The sequence below is a fragment of the Lytechinus variegatus genome, chromosome 3 (genome assembly GCF_018143015.1).
Source record: "Lytechinus variegatus isolate NC3 chromosome 3, Lvar_3.0, whole genome shotgun sequence".
In the NCBI taxonomy this organism is placed as follows: domain Eukaryota; kingdom Metazoa; phylum Echinodermata; class Echinoidea; order Temnopleuroida; family Toxopneustidae; genus Lytechinus; species Lytechinus variegatus.
In genome coordinates this window covers 54,871,847-54,884,874 of record NC_054742.1, presented here as the reverse complement: position 1 = coordinate 54,884,874, position 13,028 = coordinate 54,871,847, and the positions used below count along the sequence as shown (strand labels likewise).

Genomic DNA, 13,028 nt, shown 5'->3' with positions numbered 1-13,028 from the left:
ATTATTTTAACATTTTGTGCTTCTGGCAAGGAAATCCTAATTGTCAAATTTGTAAAAATTGAAATATTGTATAATTCAAACAATAAAAACAAAAGAAATAGTGAGCGACATCATCGACTCTCTCATTTGGATGGCTCGTTCATATAACTATTTTGTTAAAAATAAGTGAAAGTTTGAAATGTCATAACTTTCTTATTTTACATCCGATTTTGATGAAATTTTCAGCATTGTGCTTGTCTGATTTTTCTCTATTGACTCAAATCAACATTTTTCTGAGCTGGACTTGACCTTGAAATAAAAATCATCTTTGCACTTGGAATACTGCAGGTGAATCTGCACGTGTATCTATCTTTTCAACTTATATGGAAAACTTAAACTTCGAAGATGAATATTACATCTTTTTTTTAAACTATGCTGGTGGGTGTTTCAAAAAGCTGTTCGTATAAGTTAAGTGCGACTTTATAAGAACGACTGGTGATCCTTTCTTAGCGCTAAATAATATCACCAATGAACACTAAATGGTGAATATCATTTACCACCAGTCATTTTTAAAGTCACTCCTAACTTACGAACAGCTTTAAGAAACGGCCCCCTGGTTTGAAAAAATGCTTTGGCTTTAATATTTAGCTCATGGAAGGTCATCCTATGCAAACTTGTAATTGTAAATGCTTTTTGCAAAAAAAGGGTATTCAACTATCATGAATCAGAAAACAAGTGACAATTGATTGAATTTACATGTAAATCGCATGACCTCTAGATGAGCTGCTTCCATGTGGAACTAATAAATAAACCCCCAAATAGTAAGAACTTATCATTTGATAGATTTTCATCAATGCATTTAGAATAGATATGTTTCAATTTCCTTCTTTTAGTAAAACAAACTGGATGCAAGGGTGAACTTTCCCATTCAAAGCAATGTTATTCCAGCTTTATTGTGAAATTTGATAACATTCTAGTGCTGTAACAGGTTTTGTCATAGGACAGAAAGAGATCATGATAAACAAACCTTATGAATGCAATGTATATTCTACACATTTCCTTTTTCCTCTGGTCATTGGCCTGAACTTGGTTTAACTTATAACTCTGGTGGTAAAATGTGCTATAGTTATGAATAGCCAATTGTACCACAACTCTTTCTAACAGTAGAGGTTCAAGTTTTTTCATCAGCAATTTTGCTGTTGAATTCATCTGGGAATAATGAATAATACCTACCTTCGTGGGTTGAAATTGTGGGGAAAGGACACATGAAACATACAAAATATATAATGTAAACAAAATTATGACATTTTGTGGCTCTCATAAATTAAGCACAGATTAAACTGGACATTACAATGTGGACCAATATCTCACTTTCTGAGACTCTCCATTGCCAAAAAGTGTGTGATGCTAAGGTCAAGAGTGTCTTTAGATCGGACATCTAGTTGCTGGCTCCAATAATGGAACATTTTTTACAGCTATTTTTAATTCCTTTTTTATCACAATTTTCGGGTTGACAAATTATCATTCTATTCTCACTTCATGGTAACTGATGACAACCTGTCTTTATTAAGAAACACAATTGCACAGTACATCTTTACAGTAATGTCCTCTTCTGGACAATTTTTATTTTTATTTTCAAAGAAGTCTGTCCTATATATACACACAATGAATATGGAAATAATACAAATTACATGTATATATAGTTACAGTTGCAAAGCACTAGTTGGTGAAAATACAAGAATCAATTAGAATAGATTGCATATTCATGATGGAATTCTAATAGATTGTCCAATTATTGTTCTTTATGCAAACCCCAATTCACAAACTGTTGAACCTAGAATTCAATTTTCATATATGCCTTTGTCTCATCCACAAAATATGAGCACATAGCATAATGCTAATGCAGTCAACCCTCCACAGCAAAAATAAGAAATAAATTTATTTTTCATCTTTTTTGTGTGGAAAAGAGAAACATGACTTCAGATTCTGTGAACCAATTCCTCAAACTATATGCTGCTAGAATCCATGCCTACACATACAAAAGGGCAAGAATTATCAAAAATATTACATAAAACAATAAACTATAGAGATTTTCCAGCAAATATTATTTTTTTCTAGGAAATGGTGAATACCATGACCGTTGGACAGATAAAAAAAACAAAAACAAAACAAAAACAAATGAGAATCAGCCAAGCTGAACAACTAAATATAAAATATAAATAAGAGCTTCATTATCCAAATCTCTTGAAATCTAGTGTTTTTGCCCATATTCAGTCTCCAGTGTAAAAAAAATACTTCTGGTAACTATAAAAAAAAAGAGTTTGATTAGAATCCTACAAAAAGATCACTATTTTGTGTGGGTGTTGTTTTTGTGATGATTTCTCATCTGGGTTTGTAATATGTGTAACAAAGTATAGTTTATGCACACAGCAACACTTTTCATTCATTGCATAATCATTTGGAAAAAAAATGCTTGTTCTTAATCAGAATTCATCAGTTATGGCAAAGTATTAAGTGTTTTGCAACCGAATGACGCTATAAATAAAAATATGGATTAAACGTCTCTATTGCAAACAATTACATGTACCATTACAGGCATGGCATTCTGCCCCTTTATACGTCTTTAAATAAATAAAATACATCTGCCGTTGTGCACTATTTCTTTAATGTCAATCCACCCCAGAAAAATGCTGACTTGAATAAATAGAGACAAATCACACCAGCATAGTAGTGAAAATTTCATCAAAATCGGATGTAAAATAAGAAAGTTATGACATTTTAAAGTTTTGTTATTTCTCCAAGTGATATGCACAACTAGGTGAGTAAGTCAATGTCCATCACTCACTATTTGTTGTTTTCTATTGTTTGAATTATACAATATTTCATTTTTGTTATAGATTTGACAATAAGGACCAACTTGACTGAACCATATAGTATTAAACAATGCTAATTCCACATGTTCAGGGAGGAATTAATCGTTGTTTCACTTGACAATGAGGATAAAATTGGAATAATTCATATTTCATATAATAAAATACAAAAGAAATAGTGAGTGGATGATGTCATCAGTGTCCTCATTTGCATATTAGCCAGGATGTGCATAAACTGCATAATTGTTTTGGGAAATTAAGCAAAAACTTAAAATGTCATAACTTTCTTATTTTACATCAAAGTTTGATGAAACTTTCAGTGTTATGCTTGTTGGATTTTTCTCTTTCTATTCAAATAATCTTTTTGTTGGGGTGAACTTGTCCTTTAACTTTAAGTTGATTATAGTTCAGCCTAGGTTTCACTATTTCACTTTAAAGCTTTCTCTGAATTTCATTGCTGAATGCAACTATCAAAGTTTAGCTTTCACTTTTTAAATGATGGTCTAAAATTGGGGGGGGGGGGGGAGTCAGTATACTGCTGTCCCCTGACCAAAGGGAGCAACTCTGTGGAAATAATTTGTATATTAAATTAGGAAAATGTATCATTAATTTAATGTATAAATGTATAGCTACCTAACTTTCAAAGATCTATATCTTGAAATTGGGGTCTATGTGACTCCAAGGCATTAGTATCATGTAGAGCATACAAAAAATAAGAGCATACAAAAAATAATCCAAGTCAAGAAGAAAAAAAAATCACAGTAGGGAAGCAGTATAGATGTCCATCAAATGCAACAGAAATCTTTAACAAGAAATATTTCATTTATATGTATTAGAGTATCAAAATCAGAGCTGCCAAGTTGTATTTTGCATTTTCAGTATTCTTATCCCCCAAAATCAGTATTTTGACCAAAAAATCCGTATTTTTACCATGAGATAAATATGCATGCATAATGGCAAAGTTTGATCACTTCTTACATTATTTTGCGCCCCACATCGTCGCACACGAGACCGAAAGCTTCAGTCTAGATTTTGGTTGTTCCGCTGAACTGCGTTGGCTGACTCACCAATACATAGACTGAAGAATTTGGAGGCCCGTACGTACAGACAACGTATTAGCAGTAACGTTAGATCTAACATTCGACGGAAACCTGGTTTTTTTTCGATCGTTTTTTGCACATAAAATATCACATTATGAAAAAGAAATTGCATCCATATTTACGGAGAAATGTATGAAATTCAGAAATATCGTACCTTAGACCGCAGTTACGGCTAATTCGTTTCAAATTATGATCGAAACATCGTCATCTTCGATCCTTCCGTCGGTCAACGTAAGTTGCCATCTTGGATGACGTCATCATCCTTACAGACATATTTACCAGTCGCAAAATATCGCGATTTGAGCCGCTGCTTTGCGCTTGTAAACTACGTGCGTGCGCTCGGAACTTGTGACCCGCATTGATTCGCCAGGATATCGAAAATTCTAATCGGAAAGCCTTGATGAAAGCATAACTCATTGAACGTAGAGGGCAGCAACACACGGAATACCTTTTCTTCTCTAATTTGTTTTTTACCGTATTTTATCATGAAAAAGCGTACTGCCGTATTTTAAATTGATTTCCGTATGAAATACGGAAAAATCGTACTACTTGGCAGCGTTGTAAAACTGTATGGAAATTCTGAAAACTTTGACATTTAAGAAAGAGACAAGCATCCAGTCAACAAAAATTCATGTATAGATCAAAAGATGTAAACAAAGATTAGAAACATCAAATCACCTTCAGTTGAACTGCATATTCAAAGTAATATCACTTGATATTGACATCTTTTAATTCAAAAGCTGGCTGTTTCTTCAAAATTCCTTTTCTTACTTTCATTAATGGCAAATTTCAGATATTATTTTCTTTTAATTTAAAGAAGTTGAATATTTTTAGTGGTCTTGGGCTCTAAAAACATATTCAGCTCTAAATATTAAAATGAATCAAAATTGTAGGTCTACTTTTATTCTTATACTAGTATACCATAAAGGGGGAGGGGGGAGACACAGATGACAATGAAGGACTATCAATCAAGTATTGTAAAAATGCATGAAATAAATACATTTGGTGGTACGGAAGACTAATTCAATCGGAAAGGATCCATCATGACTTGTGTTCCTGGTAATAGTCGTTGAAGTTGAGTCTCAGCATGAATTCTTCTAGATGGGGTTGGTAACCACGGGTTACAAGCTTGGCGACAACTGTAAACAAAGATAAGAATACAAAGGATGCTAATGAAAGCGACTTGAATGATTCACATCTTATTGATTGAATTTAACTTCTGTAACTCAATTATTACCCTGGTAAGTCTTATCCAACATGGTGCTTCGTAGATATGAATGAACAAGCTAAAAACATGTTCCAGGTGAGGCATGAAAAACAAGCTACAAGCTTTCACAGATAGAATTTGGGAAATTAGTTTTATCAGAAACATTTTTACTAAAAAATGTCTGGTTTTAAGAAAGGGGATCTAAATTCAATAAAATATTTTTAAAAATTTGGCTCCAAGTTAACAATAGTTGAAATTTTGAGTACTTGTATTATTTTCATTAAAAATGACAAAATATGATTCTCCCAGGTACACTTGCTTGATGGTCCTACTAACGTCCACATCCGATCATTAATAGTGGCGGAGGACCAAGAAGTAACTACATAAATTTCTTTACGAAACTGTGATTGTTTTCTGGGCACATATCTTGATTGAACATTCCTATTCCTTTTATATCTAATTTGTATACAGATTCATAAAGCAGCTCCTTCTTGTTGGTTCTTGATGGCTCATGGTTTTTCGATTATCTGTGGCATTTCTCTGCTCTTAGCAGGATCATCTCCTGACAGAAAATATGAAATCGATATCAATCACACTTTCCTTACCTTTGTAGAGGAATCCAGAGTACTCCTTGAAGGCCATGTAAGACTTCTTGATGTTCCTAAAGCAAGGGTGGATGACCTGACTGGATGAAGCATCCCAGGCCCAGGGAGCCGACGTAAGCTGGGTCCGGACCTTCAGGACCAGGCTGAGGATATCACAGATGATCTTCATCACTGGAGCGGCTTTCTTGTTGAGAAGACATCTAACAAAAAATCATTAATAACTACTAATTATACTTGCGTATATAACACTTGGCACTTACTTTATCTGAAGAGCTTTACAGTATAAATGCAGCATAATAGCCCTGGCTGTAGAAGAGAAATTGTTACATGCACTGCATTTCAAATAATAAATTCATTCCACTTCCCCATTTACCTCACCTGGGTTGAGTGCATCACAATTGGATAAGATTATTGCTGAATGAAATTGACATGCAGAGTATGATTTGAACCAACAACCCTCTGCTTAAGAGATAGGAGTCAGAACCGCTACACCATCATGCATTCATTAATGTGACTATAGATTTGTACAACAATCAACATGTATTTATAGCTATATCAGGCCAAAGGACTAATCTAAACTGGGTCTGGATCTTCAAGACTATGCTTATGATATGACAGATGTTCTCATCATTGGTTCTGCTTTCTTGTTGAAAAGTAAATTAGAAATATAGAATGGGAGAATATTGTGACTACGGATTGGTACAATCAATGTGCAAGTTTGAATGAAAAAATCATACTATGCTATGGCCCAAGGAGTGAACTGTGAGCTGGGTCTAGAACGTCAAGACTATGCTGAGATATCACCATCATCTCAACCACTGTTTAGGTTTTCTTGTTGAAAAAACACTTACAATGGGAAATTGTGATCAACTGTTTTTCTAAACTAACAATTAGCATGCAGGGCAGCAAAGATAATCATTCATATTGATAAGAAGTGATTATGCTATGAGAGTGATTTAATCTCACAAGTTAAAAAGCATTTCAAAGTTCAGCAACTGACTGATGAATTATACAGATTCCTCGAGGACTAGTACCCCTCCTCAATTTTTATAAGATATAGATTTTTAATCAACATTAATGCATTCTGAAACGACACTTACCTGAGAATAGCTTTGTTGAGATAAAGCCCATGCTTTTCTCTGATATCATCCAGGTTGTGTACCTTGGGAGAAGAAAACAATGAGCAGACAGTTAAAGGGTAAGTCCATCCCAACAAAAAAATCATTTTAATAAAAAGAGAAAAATCAAACAAGCATGAGGTTGAAAATTTCATCAAAATCGGAGGTGGAATATGAAAGTCATCACATTTTTAATTTTTTCTTACTTTCACAGTAGTTATTGTCTGTACAGCACGGGTGATATGCAAATGAGAGAGCTGAATATGTCACTACCTCACTGAGTCTTTTGTTATTTATTATGTGACTTATAGTGATTGAGGCAGATTTTACAATAAGGAAACTCTTCATCAATTCAATCCAATTGAGTCACAACAAGTGCAATTCCACAGATTCAAGGAGGAATCACAATTTGCTTCACATTATGAAAAAACTGAAATATTTCATATAATCAAAATTTAATACCAAAGAAATAATAAGCGACAGCAACAGTTCCCTCATTTGCATACTGACCAGGGCTCTGTAACACCAAGAATAGCAATCAATCGCTAAATGAACTGACCTATCAATATCAAATTTACCCAGGCATTTGGTTTAAAATACTGACCAGGGACCAATCAGTGCGGTTCTTTCATATTTGCAATCCATCGCAAACCTTTGTATTACGGGGACCCAGAATGTGAATACAACTGTTTTGAGAAATAAAGCAAAACTTTGAAATTTCATAAACTTTCTTATCTCACATTGATTTTCAGTGTTAAGCTTGTCTGATTTTTCTCTTTTCATTTAAACAAGCTCGTTCATGATAAAATCATAAAATAACATGCCACCTTACTGGTACTTTATAATTAACGCTCAAAATATCAGGAAAAGAGGAAAACATCAGAAAACAAAGGCTACGTTTTTAACTCTAAATATGCTAGTTGATTGGTAGAAGTAAAACATTACAAAGGACTCATTTAAAAAAAATACTAAACTTTGATTCATGTTGTATTTGATATTGCTCATATGAATGAAAAAACACCCAGGGAGAAAAAAAAATGCAGAAACTTTCAAGATAGTTGTGACTGAAAAATCATCTCCTGTGGCGATTTATGTAACATGTTTAAGAGTGGAAAGGATGATAAATAGGATGGTGTTTCCAGTCACTTTATATTTCACTTTTCTGAAGCACTATCTAATGATTTTTGGGTGTGATTTTTTTTTCTGGGCTTCATTTTTCAAAACATATCATAGATGCAGGTGGGGCATTGTAGCTCAGATTGTTTTTTGAAGTCAAACAAATGTAAGCTGATGCTTACACCACTTGTTCTTCCATACAAAAATAATGATCTTACATTTTCTTTGAGATCCTTCTGGAACTCTTCCCAGCTGACATGAATGACTTGGTTGACCACATAGCCTTGCATTACATTCACAAAATGCTGCATCTCATGCCTAAAATGATAAGAAAAATATCTGAATTATGAAATAATATAACATTAATAATTTGTGCATTTCATAATACACGTGCCTTCCACTCTTATTTTGATATTACCCATCTGCATTGAAATATGGTAATATTGATAGTTTTCAAGTGAAGCAAGCAAGTAAAAATAGTTAATGCCAATTTGCAAAGTGAAGTAAGATTAATATACAGTCCAGGGGCCCGTTTCATAAAGAGTTGCAACCGTTGTAACTTTGCTATTATTGCAACTACCATGGAAACCTTGATTTTGATTGGCTGCTGAGCCCTGTTGCCATGATAGTTGCCATAAAGGCAAAGTTACAACAGTTGTAACTCTTTATGAAACGGGCCCCTGGAAAGTTATGAACTTCTCTGGATTCAATAAAAGTCTGTTGACTTTACTCTTGTAATATTTTTATATAAAAAAAATTGTTTCGATGTGTTCATGAGAGAACTTATCAAAGAACCATGCACTACCTTTTGGGTTTAAATTCTGCTTTTCAACTTCTTTGGTAATTCAAACATGATATAATGCAAATAGGCAGAGTGTGATTAGCAAGTATGAAATAAGCCACATGTCACACCCAGTATGAAAAACATATGTAACTTTAACATCAAATATGTTCATTACTACTACTACTAATTCCCAGCATGGATTGGATTTAGCCTATGCCATCTCAAGTTCCATGAACAAGGCCCGAGTCTTTCTTCACAACACTGATATTAGTGGCCCGACTTCTCCCTCTTCTTGCTGTGCCCATTTAGGCTCCCAGAGGATACCTTTTTACATATCAACATGCTTTTGATATTTAACTGTGGTGATCTATTCATCATGCAAACAATATGAATCTGAAAAAAATTGTTTTAATAATACAGGAGCTGAAAGCCACGCAGGTTTCAGAATAAATCGGTGATGGTACTCATATATAATGCTAATGCTACCACAAAATTAAATAGCTAGAATACCTGAAAAGCTGGAGCTGGTGATACTGTGGTGATCCACTCGCTTGATGAAGCATTGCTAAAATGAAGAAAAAAGTTATCAAATTAAACATTTTCATTCACTTGATAAACGTGACAAAGAATTTGAAAATTTATCCTCCATGTTTATCAGGAATCACTCATCATGAGGCTGCTTTAAAACTAGACATTATTTCAATGACTTAAAAATATCAATTTTTTTCTCCGTTCTGGTTATGAAGTTCAAGCAAACACTTTCTGAACTTCAGAAGAGGATCTCTAATATTCTAGACCTATTAAAATTTGAAGCTATTCCTGATATAATTTTCATAAGACAAAGTTTCATTGACTTAAAAATAGAATTTCCCCTCTTTTTGTTATGAAGGAAAACCTTTAATATTCCAGACCTAATTTTGAGACTAATCCTGATATTTTGAAGGTGTAATCTGCAAATCTTATTCAAACCTAATCAAAACCAATACCTTCAATTGTAAATGTCAGACACATTCAGTTATTCTGATACTGCCCCCCATTTTTACTTTGTTGCCACATTCATGCAATTAAGTAAAGTTCTTTTAAATGAAGTTTTTCAATGATAATCTGAAGCTAATGCTGCATTAAAGGATTTAGGACTATCAACTTTAAAGATAACTGTTGCAGCAAACATTGATTTCAAGAGGAAGTCTGTAAATTCAAGTTTAATTGTCACTACATCACTGTGGATCTAGGTCTGGTACAAAAGTACATTAACTAAATTTTTTGAACCATAAAATCTATTCTGAAAAAAGATCACACTGTAGATCGCCAACACCGATGAGCACATTTGGGACATAGTATTAATATTGCCTGGAAAAATAGCATTTGACTTAATTCCATGCTTATTTTGCTATTTTATCAGCAATTACACAATTTCTTCCAAAATAATTTGCCACATTCTTTTCCTTTTAAATTTATGCACATAGGCACTTGGGTGGTCAATTCATTGGATTCTGTATTAATTCATTTTGAAAAGGTTACCACAACTGGTAATTAATCTTTATCGTTTCATAATATAAACTGATTTGATTATTTTTCTCATGTCGAATTGCCTTTGAATTTTCTTACCACTGATCTTAAGTTGGTGATGGATATCCCGGAGCACCCATCCTGTTCTCTTAAGCTGGAGCAGGAATGAGAAAACCTTGTTGTATTTGGAGAGGCAGGTGTCTGTGATCACTATGTTGTTGGGCCACTCGACCTGTGAAACAATTTAATTGGCAACAATTAAGGATCAAGGCTATATTATGTGAAACCGTTATCAACATGATGTGAATGACTTTAATAGACTCTATTTCTAGATAGAAAAAGGAAACGTGTATGCTATTTATATGTTTGCCCAAGTTTCACAATAATATTTTATCTCAATGACTATCTTCTCTCCAAATTATACCTCACTAATGTTTAATTAGTAAACACATTTAAATTTCTGACGATTCGTGGAAAAAGTTTAACTTACACAGATTTATGAAAAAAAAATGTTCTGAAAATCTGCATAAAATAAACAAATCTGGGAAATTAAAATTCCAGAAAAAAATTACATGCATTTTTAAGCATTTCTTGGTTTGCTCATTCAGGAGAGCACAGAAAATTGTGGCAGAAATATGATGAACATAAATTTGATACATGAAATATCAAAAGGATAAAACAAATAATTACTTACATGGTATCTCAATTCAAGACAGTCCAAAGTATCAATAGCTGAAGAAGAAAAGATTTTCAAAATCAAATTGTAAACAGTTACTCTAATGAAACTGCTCATGAATATGAATAGAAAACAACCAACAATTTAACTTATCATAGGGTATGATAACAATCTGTTGAAACAGTCAATACATTTATAAAGATATAATACAGCCAGACTATTGAAAATGACAATAAAGAACACTTACATAATATGCTCAAGTAACTCAAAATAATATACTCAAATTCCCTTTCTCATAAAACTATTGAAGTTCCTAAACTATGTCATCAAATCTATCACTCCTTCTACACTAGGATGTACTGAAACACCATCTGGTATGGGGTTGGGTATTCTACAAAGCTTTCTGTAAAGCTCTGCATAAATTTAGAAAAGTAAGTTGGAGTATGAAGTGCCAAAGGGAGGGGGCGGTTAAATTCACAAGGATAAAAGTCGTGGCTTACCGTTCGGCTTGAAAACAGATGGATGCCATTTGAGAGCGAAGCTGAGGTTATCGGCTTGTTCTGAATCTGAGCTGGCAGAGAGTTGAATAGCCCTTGATAAGATTTGGTTGAGTGTGAGAGGTGATAGTAGCTCCTGGAGATGAACACATTGGGCAAGCTAGGAGGGAAAATGATAACAAAATTGATATTAACATTATACAGTGATTAATATAAATAGATGAATAAGAATAACAGTTGGGAATAATGATAAAAGATAATGATGATGCTGATGATAATAATGATTACAATAATAATCGTAACAAAAAAAATAGACACACACCATACAGAAATGTATGTAATTGATTTTTTTTAAACAAATTGTCAGGAATTAAACTCTCAAAAATAATTTTACAGACTTACTTTGTCAAAGATCTGATCACAGAGAGCTTGTCCAAATTCCCCATCCTGGAGAAAGAGGAATCTTCTTAGAGCGGTGAAGTGCTTGTCAACGCGAAGGTCGACCAGGAAGTAATCCAAAATACTCTGGTTCACAAGCCAAACTCTGAAAGTATCATGAAATGAAAGTGTTTGATTGTTGTTAAACTGAAATTTTTAGCATACAAATCAACAAAATTGAAAATGTTACTTTACTTCACTGGCTCCATGGAAGACCAGCAGCAACATGATATTGGAGCTAAAAATGGACTATGAGCCATATGTTTGACTCTTTTATCCCTACTATTTATTACTGTATTGCAACCTTGACCTTTATCATTTCATACTGTATTTTGTATGCATTATAGTTTGTATTTATCATTTTATACATAGCAATAAAACAAATTTCTTTCCCAAATGACTAAAAACTATTTTGTTTTACATTTTCTTTTCATGTTGATGTGATTTATGTCCTTTTATGATACTATGAATTATTTTCTTTGCTAATGTTACTATATTTTCTTTTATGTTGAGGTTTTTTTATATGATGTTTTTGTCATCAGATATTTTGTTTATATATGTATGAAAGTTTTGCTTTTTATAACTTTCTGTATCCTTGTTGTTGAAATTCCATTTCACAGCCTCACTAAAATCAGCTTTCTGCTGATTGTGGGCAACTAGGTTTTTGCATTAAATAAGCCTTGAATAAATAAAGCAAAAACAAACACATATGTGCTTGTAATAGCATAATATAGAATATCAAATGTAAAGAATATATATCATACAAATGTCTAAAGGGTAAATATAACATTTCCTTTCTCCTATAGAGTTATATCTCAAGGATTACATTTTCCCTGAAGTAAGAAATGCCATCGGGAAATATTGTCACAATCCCAAACGAATCACAATATCTTTGGCCTAACAGGCAGGGGGGATCAAAAGGACCTGAAGCAATCCATGGAGACAGATGACGCATATTCAACAAAGCAAGTACTTTTCTCAACAAACTTGCCACCCCAGAACTTATCCATTAAATTCTCAAAAATGGCAAGTGTTAGGCCAGTATGAAAGGGGATCTAAACATTCCACATGACAAGGGAAAGGAGTAGGGCATTTTTGATTGAATTTGGTAAAAGGGATGCGAAGAATG

At 33.3% G+C, this 13,028-nt stretch overlaps 1 protein-coding gene across 6 annotated transcripts in view; it reads right to left on the bottom strand.

Moving 5' to 3' along the window:
- Positions 1–4,940: 4,940 nt before the first annotated feature.
- Positions 4,941–13,028, bottom strand: part of LOC121411400 (gamma-tubulin complex component 6-like) — a 56,590-nt gene continuing 48,502 nt past the window's right edge. For all 6 annotated transcript variants that reach the window (XM_041604106.1, XM_041604105.1, XM_041604104.1 and 3 more), the window contains exons 21-29: positions 11,864–12,005; positions 11,465–11,621; positions 10,983–11,020; positions 10,388–10,520; positions 9,290–9,344; positions 8,214–8,313; positions 6,862–6,923; positions 5,762–5,961; positions 4,941–5,088 (exon numbers count right to left, since the gene is read on the bottom strand). In XM_041604106.1, coding sequence (XP_041460040.1) covers positions 4,991–5,088; positions 5,762–5,961; positions 6,862–6,923; positions 8,214–8,313; positions 9,290–9,344; positions 10,388–10,520; positions 10,983–11,020; positions 11,465–11,621; positions 11,864–12,005 — 985 coding nt within the window. In that variant the 3' untranslated portion in view covers positions 4,941–4,990. The remainder of the gene's footprint in view (positions 5,089–5,761; positions 5,962–6,861; positions 6,924–8,213; positions 8,314–9,289; positions 9,345–10,387; positions 10,521–10,982; positions 11,021–11,464; positions 11,622–11,863; positions 12,006–13,028) is intronic.